A 16,233-nucleotide genomic window follows, 5' to 3' on the forward strand; every position below is an offset into this window, starting at 1 on the left:
TTATGACAAATGAACCATATAAATGTAAGATGTTAACCATAAGGGAAACTGGGTATAGGGTATATGGGAACTCTCTGTCTACCTTTGCAACTTTTCTATAAATCTAAAATTATTCTAAGAAAAAAGCCTGTTAATTTTTAAAAAGCTAACCTACTTTCTGGAGGGATTTTATCATAAATGGGTGTTGACATTTCTCAAAAGCTTTTTCTGCATCTATTGAGATGATCATATGGTTTTTCTTCTTCAGTTTGATAATATGGTTTATCACATTGATTGATTTGTGTATATTGAAGAATCCTTGCATTCCTGGGATAAACCCCACTTCATCCTGGTGTATGATACTTTTAATGTGCTGTTGGATTCTGTTTGTTAGTATTTTGTGGAGGATTTTTGCATCTATGTTCATCAGTGATATTACCTCAGCATAATAAAGGTCATGTATGACAAACCCACAGCCAACATATTTCTCAATAGTGAAAAACTGAAACCATTTCCTCTACGATCAGGAACAAAAGAAGGTTGTCCACTCTCACCACTGTTATTTAACAAAGTTTTGGAAGTTTTAGCCACAGCAATCAGAGAAGAAAAAGAAATAAAAGGAATCCAAATCAGAAAAGAAGAAGTAAAGCTGCCACTGTTTGCAGATGACATGATACTATACACAGAGGATCCTAAAGATGCTACCAGAAAACTGCTGGAGCTAATCAATGAATTTGGTAAAGTAGCAGGATACAAAATTAATGCACAGAAATCTCTTGCATTCCTATACATTAATGATGAAAAATCTGAAAGGGAAATTAAGGAAACACTCCCATTTACCACTGCAACAAAAAGAATAAAATACCTAGTAATAAACTTACCTAAGGAGACAAAAGACCTGTATGCAAAAAACTATAAGACACTGATGAAAGAAATTAAAGGTGATACAAACAGATGGAGAGATATACCATGTTCTTGGATTGGAAGAATCAACATTGTGAAAATGAGTATACTACACAAAGCAATCTACAGATTCAATGCAATCCCTGTCAAACTACCAATGGCATTTTTCACGGACCTAGAACAAAAAAGTTCACAATTTGTATGGAAACACAAAAGACCACGAATAGCCAAAGCAATCTTGAGAAAGAAAAATGGAGCTGGAGGAATCAGGCTCCCAGACTTCAGACTCTACTACAAAGCTACAGTAATCAAGACAGTATGGTACTGGCACAAAAACAGAAATATAGATCAATGGAACAGGATAGACAGCCCAGAGATAAACCCACGCACATATGGTCACCTTATTTTTGATAAAAGAGGCAAGAATATACAATGAAGAAAAGACAGCCTCTTCAAAAAGTGGAGTGGTGATGGGAAAACTGGACAGCTACATGTAAAAGAATGAAATTAGAACACTCCCTAACACCATACACAAAAATAAACTCAAAGTGGATTAAAGACCTAAATGTAAGGCCAGACACTATCAAACTCTTAGGGGAAAACATAGGCAGAACACTCTATGACATAAATCACAACAAGATCCTTTTCGACCCACCTCCTAGAGAAATGGAAATAAAAACAAAAATAAACAAATGGGACCTAATGAAACTTAAAAGCTTTTGCACAGCAAAGGAAACCAAAAACAAGATGAAAGGACAACTCTCAGAATGGGAGAGAATATTCGCAGATGAAGCAACTGACAAAGGATTAATCTCCAAAATTTACAAGCAGCTCATACAGATCAATATCAAGAAAACAAACAACCTAATCCAAAAATGGGCAGAAGACTTAAATAGACATTTCTCCAAAGAAGATATACAGAATGGCCATCATCACAAAATCTACAAACAATACATGCTGGAGAGGGTGTGGAGAAAAGGGAACCCACTTGCACTGTTGGTGGGAATGTAAATTGATACAGCCACTATGGAGTACAGTATGGAGGTTCCTTAAAAAACTAAAAATAGAACTACCATACGACCCAGCAATCCCAGTACTGGGCATATACCCTGAGAAAACCATAATTCAAAAAGACACATGCATCCCAATATTCATTGCAGCACTATTTACAATAGCCAGGTCATGGAAACAAACTAAATGCCCATCAACAGACGAATGGATAAAGAAGATGTGGCACATATATACAATGGACTATTACTCAGCCATAAAAGGAAACGAAACCGGGTCATTTGTAGAGATGTGGATGGACTTAGAGACTGTCATACAGAGCGAAGTAAGTCAGAAAGAGAAAAACAAATATCGTACATTAATGCATATATGTGGAATCTAAAAACAAACAAACAAAAATGGTTCTGAAGACCCTAGGTGCAGGACAGGAATAAAGACGCAGATGTAGAGAATGGACTTGAGGATGCGGGGAGGGGGAAGTGGAAGCTGGGATGAAGTGAGAGAGTGGCATATGCATATATACACTACCAGATGTAAAATAGATAGCTAGTGGGAAGCAGCTGCATAGCACAGGGAGATCAGTTCGTTGTTCTGTGACCACCTAGAGGGGTGGGATAAGGAGGGTGGGAGGGAGATGTAAGAGGGAGGAGATATGGGGATATAAGTATATGTATAGCTGCTTCACTTTTTTATAAAGCAGAAACTAACATACCATTGTAAAGCAATTACACTCCAATAAAGATGTTAAAAAAAAATAATAAAGTTATAGGAACTGAAGTTGTGGAAAGAATAATAATAAAAAAAAACGCTAACCTACTTCCGCCCCCCAAAAAAACCCTATAAAGCTCATAGTTTTTTTTTTTTTCCTTTACAGAGGAAGCTAAAAACAATATTAATATTGATGATGGATAAGAATGTGGACAAATAAGCATTTCATATAATACTGGCAAATATGTAATTGATAGAGCATATTTAAAAATTTTTTATTATAGTATAGTTAACTTGCAATGCTGTGTTACTTTCAAGTGTACAGCAAAGTGATTCTATTTTATATATATTCTTTTTCAGATTCTTTTCCATTATAGTTTATTACAAGATACTGAATATAGCTCCCTGTGCTATACAGTAGGTCCTTGTTGTTTACCTTTTTTATATATAGTATTGTGTATATGTTAATCCCAAACTCCTAATTTCTCCCTCCCCACCAGCGCCACTATCTTCTTTAGTTGTTCTTTTTAATGAACAATTTATGATACTATAGGAAAGAAAATGAACATTTCAGTGATGAACAAATGAGCCATAACTTTGTTTACTTTCCATGTAAGGGACCATCAGCAATGGAGAATTTTCTTTGAAAGGAAATTATCCTTGGTTCCTATGTGCTACAAAGAGGAAGTTCTTGGTCTCAGTGATAATTTAATATTGAAGATTTCACCTTGATTGTGCAGAATGAGCTCATAAATCCATACATAGTTAAAACAGGTCTTACTGTTTGTTGGTCAGGAGAGAGCTTTCAGTTAGGTCCAGTGACAGTCTCGCATATTGGGGGTCCCTCTAACATGTTGGATCATTTAATACAGTTATCTATTAGCTTTGGCTGGATAGAGCTAGTTGCTCAAAATAAAACAGAGTGGCTATCTTTGGCTAGTGGGTGAGTGTACAGCCATAAAAAAGAATGAAATAATGCCATTTGCACCAACATGAAAGGACTGTCAAACTGAGTGAAGTAAGTCAGACAGAGAATGACACTGACAAATATAGTATGATATAACTTATATGTGGAATCTAAAAAAAAGGGTAAAAATGAACTTATCTACAAAACAGAAATAGAGTTACAGATATAGAACACAAACTTACGGTAACCAGAGGGTAAGAAGGGGGATAAATTGGGAGTTTGGGATTGACATATACATACTACTGTATATAAAATAGGTAACTAATAAGGACCTACTGTATAGCACAGGGAACTCTACTCAGTACTCTGTAATGACCTATATGGGAAAAAAATCTAAAAAAATAGTGGATCTGTGTATATGAATAACTGATTAACTTTGCTGTACACCTGAAACAAACACAACATTGTAAATCAATTATACTCCAATAAAAATTAAAAAAAAAAATCCACCTGTGCAATTTGCTAGTGCTGTGACCTTAGAAACATTACTGGTGGATAAGTTTTCAGTTTATTAGCTACTGTAAAAATTGTGATCCAAAATTATATAATTTTCTTAACCTCCATTTACTAATTTTTTCTTTTCCACCAGCATCACCTCAGACTGTGCTCTCACACATCATGTGTCAGTCATTTGAACTACTTGCAGTGTTGTAGGCACTCAGTAATTATGTAACTCTCATGAACTTTTCACTTTAATCAATGTTTGTAGATCCTCTATTAGTTCCTGGACCATGGTTTGACAACTGACATCTAAGGGGTTTGTATAATGTTATCCCAAAAGAAAGTATGGAGAGGAATTGCATGAGCAGACACAGACACTAATGTCAATCTCTGTATTTGTTTCCTAGGGATGGTGTAACAAATTACCACAAATTTGGTGGCTTAAAACAACAGAAATGTATTTGGTTACAGCTTTGGAGACCAGAAATCCAAAATCAAGGTGTCAGCAAGGCCACACTCTCTCTGGAGGTGTTAGAGACTCTAGTATAAACTATGCATCCTGACTATATATGTATATACATCCTATATATACATATATATGTACACACACAATGTATATATATACAGGCACACACAAAGTTATCTTTGACTTTTTAAAATTTAAATTTGGCAGTTTCAAGTAAAGACGGTGCCCAAATTATGATGGTTGACTTAACGATTTTTTGACTTTACAATGGTGCAAAAGCCATGCACATTCAGTAGAAACCATACTCTGAATTTTGAATTTTGATTTTTTTCCCTGGCAAGCTATATGGGGTACAAACTCTCTCATGATGCTGGGCAGTGGCAGTGAGTGCAAATACATGTACATATATTATATGTACCTATATGTTTATATTTAGCTTTTTTGAAAGATCTCTCATGTTGTAGGCATTCAGTAAATATGTAACTGTCATGAACATTGAACACTATACATATATATATTAACAATCCTACTTTTGAAGCTTCTAGAAGATCCATGTGTTCCCTGTCTTGGGGCTACATGACACCAAGCTCTTCCTCCTTCTTTACATGGCTTTCTTTCCTCTGTGTCCCTGTGTCTCCTCTTTATAGGAACACTTGTCTTTGGATTTAGGACCCACCCAGTTAATTCACTGTGATGTCATCTCAAGATCCTTAATTGCATCTGCAAAGACCGTTTTTCCAAATAAGGTCATTCACAGGCACTGAGTGTTAGGACTTAAATGTACTATTTTGGGGCCACAGTTAACTCCTTTCTATTCCCTCAAGGGAGGTTCCCAATTACATGTGGTTAGAGCTCTGAAAACACATCTGAATGAGGGAATTCCAAGGTGAAAGGTGATATTTCTATCAAACTAAGGATAAGCACAACCAATATTTTAAATGTTATATTGTATTCGATATCAGTTTCAGTTACATGCTAAATTTAAAATTACTTATTTTATAAATTTAAGTAAATGTGGTCACGTTTTCGGCTAAAACAGATCACTAAGGAATCATTTAATATTTAAATATTTGTGAAACACTGTATATAATTATCAAGCTTACCCCTATTTTAAAAGTTTACTGACTATCCTGTAATAAACCTTAGTCAATATTTTCTATAGTACAGGCATAGGTACTTTTATACATACATACATACATGCATTCATGCACACATACATATATACCAAGCTACATATGTTTAAAATAAAATGGAAAGAGTAAAGTCTACAGTGATTTAGCTCTATGATGCCTGAGTCTTTTTATTTTCCCTTTTTCTTTGTGGCTATGGTTGTTTTTAGATCAATTGGCCTTAATTTCACTGAAAATACTAATAGATATCCATTAAATTATCTCTCATAAATCAACTACTAATAAATAGTTGATAATAAATGACTACTTCATGTCCTTAATTTTATAATAAATGACGATTTCATGTCCTTAATAATAAATAAATGACTACTTCATGTCCTTAATTTTATTCTTAATTTGGCAAATATTAACTCTACAGTATGGACTCATGTGTATTATATAGAGATATGTATTTTTCACTTTTCTTTCTTAGATGTCTCCCTGGATTTTCTGGGAAATTTTGTGAAATTAACATAAATGAAAGTTCTTCATCACCATGTCTAAATGGTGTGAACTGTGAGGATCACATCAATGGATATATTTGCAAATGTCAACAAGGTAATTATGAAAAAGTAATGATCATGCAAATGTCACATTTATTTACAAAATATATGTATTTATATATGTGTCTTGTATATGTGTGTGTTTGTACAATACAATTTTGACAATCAACTCACCAATAATGTTGTTGAGTATCAACAGCTTCTAATCAATGATCACACTTAAAAAATATGAAATCATTGTCCTGTGATACTAGTAATCAATCCTTTAGGCTATCAGCAAGAAATCCTGGTGCTTAGATCATGGTATCTCACTACTGGTATTTTCAAAATTTATGTAAGCTTCAAATTCCTGATCTTTATCTATATCCATTGTGCCTGGTTCACAACAAGTCCTTTGTAAAAGCTGGTTCATTAATATTTGCATTATTATACTGCCAATGATCATCAGTACAGAGATGGACAAGTTGGATGAACTGATTTTATTCAAGGGGAACTTTTTTATTAACAACAGGTCTTTTGGGCCATTTCTGCCTTTGCTCATATTATCTTTAACTGTATACTGATATAAACAAGTTGCATCCAGGAATCTTTTTCCCTCTCTTTCCTCTAGTTTTCTAAACTTTCAGATTTGTTGCTTTCTACCTGTGACTTCTATCACTCATCTTACCTTCAAAATTTAGTTTCATCCACCCAAAAAGATGTTGAATACATGAATTTCCTTGAGCAATAATAATCTCACAAGAATATATGTGGGGGATATTTTTGGTCACTAAAAAATAATTCTCACTATTCACAGACCCCAGAGAAGACTTAAGACAGCTTGTGGATACCCCAGAGTTCTGGGCTCCTGGTTATTTGAATCCCCAGAGGAAATAACAGCCAATAATTCTTAAAGATAAAAGAAGTAGAATAAAGCTTACAATGTTCTGATAGAAGAAATATATACCATTTAAAAGCTTTTACTTTTCCCCCAAAAAAATCTTTGTCAGACAGCAGAAGCAAGAAGAACTACAATCCTGCAGACTGTGGAATGAAAACCACATTCACAGAAAGATAGACAAAATGAAAAGGCAGAGGACTATGTACCAGATGAAGGAACAAGATAAAACCCCAGAAAAACAAATAAATGAAGTGGAGATAGGCAACCTTCTAGAAAAAGAATTCAGAAAAATGATAGTGAAGATGATCCAGGACCTCAGAAAAAGAATGGAGACAAAGATCAAGAAGATGTAAGAAATTTTTAACAAAGACCTAGAAGAATTAAACAACAAACACCTAGAAGAATTAAAGAACAAACAAACAGAGATGAACAATACAATAACTGAAGTGAAAAATAAACTAGAAGGAATCAATAGCAGAATAACTGAGGCAGGAGAAAGGAAAAGTGACCTGGAAGACAGAATGGTGGAATTCACTGCTGCAGAAGAGATTAAAGAAAAAAGAATGAAAAGAAATGAAAACAGCCTAAGAGAACTCTGGGACAACATTAAACACAACAACATTCACATAATAGGGGTCGCAGAAGGAGAAGAGAGAGAGAAAGGACCCGAGAAAATATATGAAGTGATTATATTAGAAAACTTCCTTAACAAGGAAAGGAAATAGTTAGCCATGTCCAGGGAGTGCAGAGAGTCCCATAAAGGATAAACCCAAGGAGAAACATACCAAGACACATAGTAATCATACTGACAAAAATTAAAGACAAATTATTAAAAGCAACAAGGGAAAAGTGACAAATAAAATACAAATAACCCATAAGGTTAACAGCTGATTTCTCAGCAGAAACTCTAGAAGCCAGAATGGAATGGCATGATATATTTAAAGTGATGTAAGGGAAGAAACTACAACCACGATTACTCTACATGACAAGGATCTCATTCAGATTCAATGGAGAAATCAAAAGCTTTACAGACAAGCAAAAGCTAAAATAATTCAGCATCACCAAACCAGCTCTACAACAAATGCTAAAGGAACTTCTCTAAGTTGGAAACATAAGAGAAGGAAAGAACCTACAAAAACAAACCCAAAACAATTAAGAAAATGGTAATAGGAATATACATATTGATAATTGCCTTGAATGTGAATGGATTAAATTCTCCAACCAAAAGACACAGGCTCGCTCAATGGATACAAAAACAAGACTCATATATATGCTGTCTACAAGAGACCCACTTCAGACCTAGGGACACATACAGACTGAAAGTGAGGGAATAGAAAAAGATATTCCATGCAAATGGAAATCAAAAGAAAGCTGGAGTTGCAATACTCATATCTGATAAAATAGATTAAAAATAAAGAGTGTTACAAGAGACAAAGAAGGACACTACATAATGATAAAGGGATCAATCCAAGAAGAAGATATAACAATTATAAATATCTATGCACCCAACATAGGAGCACCTCAATACATAAGGCAAATGCTAACAGCTATGAAAGAGGAAATCAACAGTAACACAATAATAATAGGGGACTTTAACACCTCACTTACGCCAATGGACAGATCATCGAGACAGAAAATTAATAAGGAAACACAGGCTGTAAATGACACAATAGACCAGATAGATGTAATTGATATTTATAGGACATTCCATCCAAAAACAGCAGATTACACGTTCTTCTCAAGTGTGCATGTAGCATTCTCCAGGATAGATCACATCTTATGTCACAAATCAAGCCTCGGTAAATTTAAGAAAATTGAAATCCTATCAAGCATCTTTTCCTGTCACAATGCTATGAGATTAGAAATAAATTACAAGGAATAAACGTAAAAAGCACAAACACATGGAGGTTAAACAATACTTCACTAAATAACGAAGGGATCTCTGACAAAATCAAAGAGGAAATTAAAATATACCTAGAGACAAATGACAATGAAAACATGACAATCCAAAACCTATGGGATGCAGCAAAAGAAGTTGTAAGAGGGAAGTTTATAGCAATACAATCCTACCTGAAGAAACAAGGAAAATCTCAAACAAACAATCTAATCTTACACCTAAAGGAACTAGAGAAAGAAGAACAAACTCCAAAGTTAGTAGAAGGAAAGGAATCATAAAGGTCTGAGCAGAAATAAATGAAATAGAAACAAAGAAAACAATAGCAAAGATCAATAAAAGTAAAATCTGGTTCTTTGAGAAGAGAAACAAAATTGACAAACCTTTAGCCAGAATCATCAAGAAAAAGACGGAGAGTACTCAAATCAATAAAATTAGAAATGAAAAAGGTGAAGTTACATTGGACACCACAGAAATACAAAGCATCATAAGAGACTACTACAGCAACTCTATGCCAATAAAATGGACAGCCTGGAAGAAATGGACAGATTCTTAGAAAGGTATAACCTTCCAAGACTGAACCAGGAAGAAATAGAAAACATGAACAGACAAATCACAAGCAATGAAATTGAAACTGTGATTAAAAATCTTCCAACAAACAAAAGTCCAGGACCAGATGGCTTCACAAGTGAATTCTATCAAACCTTTAGAGAAGAGCTAACACCCATCCTTCTCAAACGCTTTCAAAAAATTGCAGAGAAAGGAACACTCCCAAACTCATTCTACAAGGCCACCATCACCCTGATACTAAAGATACTACAAAAAAAAATTACAGACCAATATCACTGATGAAGATAATGCAAAAATCCTCAACAAAATACTAGCAAACAGAATCCAGCAACACATTAAAGGATCATACACCATGATCAAGTGAGATTTATCTCAGGGATACAAGGATTCTTCAATATATGCAAACCACTTAATGTGATACACCATATTAACAAATTGAAGACTAAAAACCCTGTGATCATCTCAGTAGATGCAGAAAAAGCTTTTGACAAAATTCACATCTATTTACAATAAAAACTCTCCAGAAAGTGGGCATAGAGGAAACCTACCTCAACATAATAAAGGCCATATATGACAAAGTCACAGCAAACATCATTCTCAAAGGTGAAAAACTGAAAGCATTTCCTCTAAGATCAGGAACATAACAGAATGTCCATTCTCACCACTGTTATTCAACATAGTTTTGGAAGTTTTAGCCACAACAATCTGAGAAGAAAAAGAAATAAAAGGAATACAAATTGGAAAAGAAGTAAACCTGTCACTATCATGGATGACATGATACTATACATGGATAATCCTAAAGATGCCATCAGAAGACTACTAGAGCTAATCAATGAATTGGTAAAGTTGCAGGATACAAAATTAATGCACAGAAATCTTTTGCATTCCTATACACTAACAACAAAAGATCAGAAAAATAAATTAAGGAAACAATCCCATTCACCATTGTAACAAAAAGAATAAAATACCTAGGAATAAACCTACCTAAGGAGACAAAATACCTGAATGCAGAAAACTACAAAACACTGATGAAAGAAATCAAAGATGAAACAAACAGATGGAGATATATACCATGTTCTTGGATTGGAAGAATCAATATTGTGAAAATGACTATACTACCCAGAGCAATCTACAGAGTCAATGCAATCCCTATCAAATTACCCATGGCATTTTTTACAGAACTAGAATAAAAAATCTTAAAATTTGTATGCAGACACAAAAGACCCAAAATAACCAAGGCAATCCTGAGGGAAAAAATCGGAGCTGGATGAATCAGACTCCATGACTTCAGACTATACTACAAAGCTACAGTAATCAAGACAGTATGGTACTGGAACAAAAACAGAAATATAGATCAATGGAACAGGATAGAAAGCCCAGAGATAAACCCATGCACCTACGGCCAACTAATCTATGACAAAGGAGGCAAGGATATACAATGGAGAAAAGACAGCCTCTTCAATAAGTGGTGCTGGGAAAACTGGAAAACTACATGGAAAAGAATGAGATTAGAACACTCCCTAACACCACTCACAAACATAAACTCAAAATAGATTAAAGACATAAATGTAAGACAAGATACTATAAAACTCTTAGAGGAAAACATAGGCAGAACACTCTTTGACATAAATCACAGCAAGATCTTCTTTTACCCACCTCCTAGAGTAATGAAAATAAAAACAAAAATAAACACAAAGATCTAATTAAACTTAAAGGCTTTTGCACAACAAAGGAAACCATAAACAAGACAAAAATACAATCCTCAGAATGGGAGAAAATATTTACAAAAGAAGCAACTGACAAAGAATTAATCTCCAAAATATACAAGCAGCTCATGCAGCTCAATATCAAAAAAACAAATAACCCAATCCAAAAGTGGGCAGAAGACCTAAATAAACATTCTGCAAAGAAGATATACAGATTGCCAACAAACACATTAAAGGATGCTCAACATCACTGATCATTAGAGAAATGCAAATCAAAATTACAATGAGATATCATCTCACATTTGTTAGAATGGGCATCATCAGAAAATCTACAAACAACAAATGCTGGAGAGGGTGTGGAGAAAAGGGAACCCTCTGGCACTGTTAATCGGAATGTTAATTGATACAGCCACTATGAAGAACTGTATGGAGGTTCCTTAAGAAACTAAAAATAGAATTACCATATGACCCAGCTATCCCACTACTGGGCATATACCCAGAGAAAACCATAATTCAAAAATACACATGCACCCTGATGTTCATTGCAGCACTATTTATGATAGCCAGGTCATGGAAGCAACCTAAATGCCCATTGACAGACGAATGGATACAGACAATGTGGTGCATGTATACAATGGAATATTACTCAGCCATAAAGAGGAATGAAACTGGGTCATTTGTAGAGACATGGATGGACTTAGAGACTGTCATACAGAGTGAAGTAAGTCAGAAAAAGAAAAGCAAATATCGTATATTAACGCATATATGTGGATTCTAGAAAAATGGTAGAGGTGAACTGGTTTGCAAGGCAGAAATAGAGACACAGATGTAGAGAACAAACGTATTGACACAAAAGGGGGAAAGCAGGGGTGGCAGGTGGTGGTGGGATGAATTGGGATTGATGTATATATACTAATATTTATAAAATAGGTAACTAATAAGAAAACTGCTGTATATAAAAATAAATAAGTAAAATAAAATTCAAAAAAAATAAAGTTGGATGTAAGGAGTGCCAGGAAATAAGGTTGGAGAATTAAAAAAATATATATTTTTGTCAAGGTCTGATCATTTAAAACTGTTAGATAACCACCTTAAGCAATGCATGTAATCCTATGAAATATGAAAACAGTTAAGAAACAAAACAAGTATTAAAGTCATTTTTACCATATCAATACATATCTTATAATTGCTAGTTCCATTTTTTATGTTGATAGATTAGTTTTGATGCTCCAGGTGAAGATTCCACTTGTTTCAGATTTACTTTAGACCTGGAGCCCTTCTGAAGCACCTGCAGCATTAAATGAAGTCCCGTTCTGAATGCTGCCCATCAGGTCCACTGTGGAAATGAAAGGTCTCAAAAATAACACCCATCTGCCTTGTTGGGTGATAACTCAGAACTTGCTGGTACTTTTGGTTTAAGACTTAGATTCTGTTTTTTTTTTTCCCCCCCATATAAAGCAGATTTATTTTAAAAGTTCTCAAATTGGAATGAGTTATCACAGTTGGTATAAGCAGTTTGATTAACAATATCAGTAGCTGTCCTTCACTGAATACTTGCTATAGACCCACACTAAGCAAAATCCTTATGGCCACCGCTCCATCCTTTTTTTTTTTAATTATTATTATTACTTTTAATATTTGAATTTTATTTAATTTATTTTTTATAAATATATAAATAATTTATAATTAATATTCTTTCTTATTAGTTATCCATTTTATACATATTAGTGTATACATGTCAATCCCAATCTCCCAATTCATCCCACCACCACCCCTCCCCCACCACTTTCCCCCCTTGGTGTCCATATGTTTGTTCTCTACATCTGTGCCTCTATTTCTGCTTAGATTCTTCACAGCCAAGTCACAAGAGCACATACATTGTAAGCAACAAAACAAACAGACAAATTATTAGAAATTGCTATGGATACCTTCTCAGACCCCTGTCCCCTCCCAAGGGCTCTCTCCAGCCAGGGCTCTTAACCACACCAGCACTTCCTACTTCTGAAGTTATTTAAGGAATAATCTCACGCTTGCAGGTCACCCTTCAATCTTTCCTCATTTTTTTCTTCTTTCCTCATTGTCTTTAATAGCATAGTTAGCTGTTGTTGGTTTTTCTTTTTCTGAGTATTTTTCCTAATTTGTATCTTGAAATTCACTCTCTGACATGCAGTTCTATAGTTTTTATAAATGTGTAAAATTGTGTAAGTACCACCACAGCCAGTCATGTGGCCACTGCCCTCACAATGTGCTCATGCCACCACTGTGTAGTCAGTCCTTTCCTCACCACCAACATGAATTCATTTTGATAGGGGTCTGATTTTTTTCTTCATCATTTTACCCTTGAAAATTCTCCCTGTTGTTGAGCTCTTCTTTCTGGCATATTCTGAATTTCAGATGTTGAAGGCCAAATGTGGGAGGCCTTGAGCACATATTTGTTTAGATAATACTAATTATAGTAACAATAACAATATTAGTGCATGGACACCCTGCTATTTTACATGTACTCACTTATTCAGCTTTCACAATGACCTTGTGAAGAAGGTATTTTTTTCATCTCATTTTTCCCATGAGGAAATGTATGTAGTCCCAGAGTCTTTGGGTAATCCCCCATATCATATTAGTGGCTAAACTGAAATTCACAGCCAGGAAGTCTGGCCTGGTGCTGTACCCTCATTTCTTATGTTCCCCAAAAAGGGCCTGCACTGAATAACAACTTCCCATAAAGTTTCAATTATGCAGGATGAGTAAGTTCCAGAACCCTGCTCTACAACAGTGTACTTATAGTTAATAGTACTGTATTGCATACTTAATTTTCTTCTAAAAGGATACATATCATGTTAAATGTTCTTATGAAAATTTAAAAAAAATCAAATGGACAACCATCCAAAAAAAAAAAAAAAGACCTTCACCAATAAGGTCCATCGCTGTGTGACAGCTTAATCTGTATGTTAGCAATTCTAACCACTGTGAGATTTCTCAGGAAGGGGGTCCCCCTAGATCTGTCTGATCATCTCCTAAAAGGCTTCCATAAGCAAAAACTGAAAACTTAACACTTTTCTGAGTAGTTAATAGCAATTTGCCTTCTCCAAAATGGCACAGAAAAACACAAATGCTGACTTATTTGGTTTATCCTGGTCCACTCATCTCTCTCATCCATGGAGGAAACCAGCTTTAAATCATGTTGATAATTCTTTCTTATGCTCTGGTCTAAATGAGGCCATTAGTCTTACCTTACATACTTCTGGATGGAAACCTACCTTCCCTAGGTATTTACTTCTATCTTTAAATTAGTTAAGTACCATAAATTATTGCCATTTTTTACTCTCATCAGTTGTGGAAATCTTCCTTAAGTTCACATCATGTGGCCAATTTTCAGGATTTTCTTGTCTTCCTGTAACAGCTCTTCCTCCATGGTTGTCATCTTGGGTGCCTACTCCAGCTGCACCTCAAGGTTTGTGATTTTTGTCTTTTTTCTCCCTTCCCTCTTCATTGTAGTCAAACAACAGCTTGACTCCTGCAACTTTCTGAACAGAACAAAGTTTGAAAAATTAAATGTCTGTTTCCTCACCACATGAATCTGCAAAACACAACTGAAATTTAAACTGGGTATAAGTAGGTTAGAAGACCCTGTTCTTTATTTTTGTTCCAGGAAACCCCATCTGAGAAGTTGTATTCGGCACATCTTGGAAAAGTACAGTCCATTTGTGATTCTGGTTCATGAAGGGCCATAGTTAGCATGAGGCCCTCTCCCTCTCCCTAGGCAGATACCCTTCCCTCCAGGCTAAGAAGGGGCAGTGCCTGAAGAGTGGAGCACAGGTTGGATCTCAGACCTCACCCACCCTCTCTGCATGAGGTCTTTGTCCAGGTACAAGACAGTATTGATCACAGAGCTCATCCTCTGTGTAGGCAGTAAATCCAATGACCAGTGAGCTCTGTTCCATTGAAGTACCAATACAAATATTCAGATTATTTTACAAAATAAAATGCACTTATGTTTTGGCCTAAGTACTCCCATGTATAGTGTTACATAAAAATGTTTACCAGTCAGTAAGTTTACCATTATGAGCAAGCTGACAGTTGGAAAATCTCTGTATTGCAAATGTGAATGCTTCTCCCGGAATTGTTCTCAATCCCTGGGGCAGTCACTCTGCTCAGACACTTTTTATGCTCAGGAGGGGTGCAGTCGTGTTTGTATAGGTAATGATATAAACTGCAGACACATATTTTGCCCTTAAAATAGCATTATTCATTTTGAAGCAGAAATGCTGCATTGTCCTTGGGGCAAGAAAACTGAGAAACAAATACATATACTATCTGCCACCCGTGCTCACAATTATTAAGTCAGGGATAGGCTTTTGTATTTAGAGCAAGAGATATAGAATGATTTTTCCTTTTAATTAAGATCCATGAAAAGTGAAATAATCTTTAATATGACAGTACATACTATTATATTTTCATGAAGATATAGATGTAAAAATCAATTCTACATATTCTAAAATTAGACTAAGAAAAGGAGACAAACTTAATTTATGTTATCCAATTACTACATAATATATTAACTAGTAAGGCAGAATTATTTTAGGTTTAGGTTTAATTTTATTTTCCCCAGATTAGATGAAAATCACTTGGTGCTGAGAGGGAAAATGAAATGAAAGTAAAATATATAAATCTTTGAAATAGTGACTTTTATTTTCATTAATAAACTCAAACTATTACAACTGCTATTTTATAGCAGAGAATGGTAGTGTTACAACTGGTCAGTGTTTCTAGTTGTGTATATTGATGTATTTAAAGATTTGTTTTGTTCCTCACCTTAAAAATTAGTCTAATTTGTTATTTTTATTATAATTTGTCATCTAAAATCATCTTTGTTTTACACGTGCATTATTTGACAACATTCATTCTATAAGCATTTATTTATTTTTATCATGTCAGATGTTAGAATAGTACTATGAGTTTAACACCATAATGATTTGATCACTTTTTCTGAATTGCTAATGAAAATTTTTGGTTTATTGATTTTAATCACCAAACAGTAT

At 34.7% G+C, this 16,233-nt stretch overlaps 1 protein-coding gene across 1 annotated transcript in view; it reads left to right on the plus strand.

Annotated features, from left to right (window-relative positions):
- EYS (eyes shut homolog) overlaps positions 1-16,233 on the plus strand; it is a 1,768,116-nt gene that overhangs the window by 835,753 nt on the left and 916,130 nt on the right. The window contains exon 17 of the mRNA XM_036871239.1: positions 6,075-6,199. Within this exon, the coding sequence (XP_036727134.1) occupies positions 6,075-6,199 (125 nt within the window). The remainder of the gene's footprint in view (positions 1-6,074; positions 6,200-16,233) is intronic.

This window comes from Balaenoptera musculus, chromosome 12 (genome assembly GCF_009873245.2).
Source record: "Balaenoptera musculus isolate JJ_BM4_2016_0621 chromosome 12, mBalMus1.pri.v3, whole genome shotgun sequence".
In the NCBI taxonomy this organism is placed as follows: domain Eukaryota; kingdom Metazoa; phylum Chordata; class Mammalia; order Artiodactyla; family Balaenopteridae; genus Balaenoptera; species Balaenoptera musculus.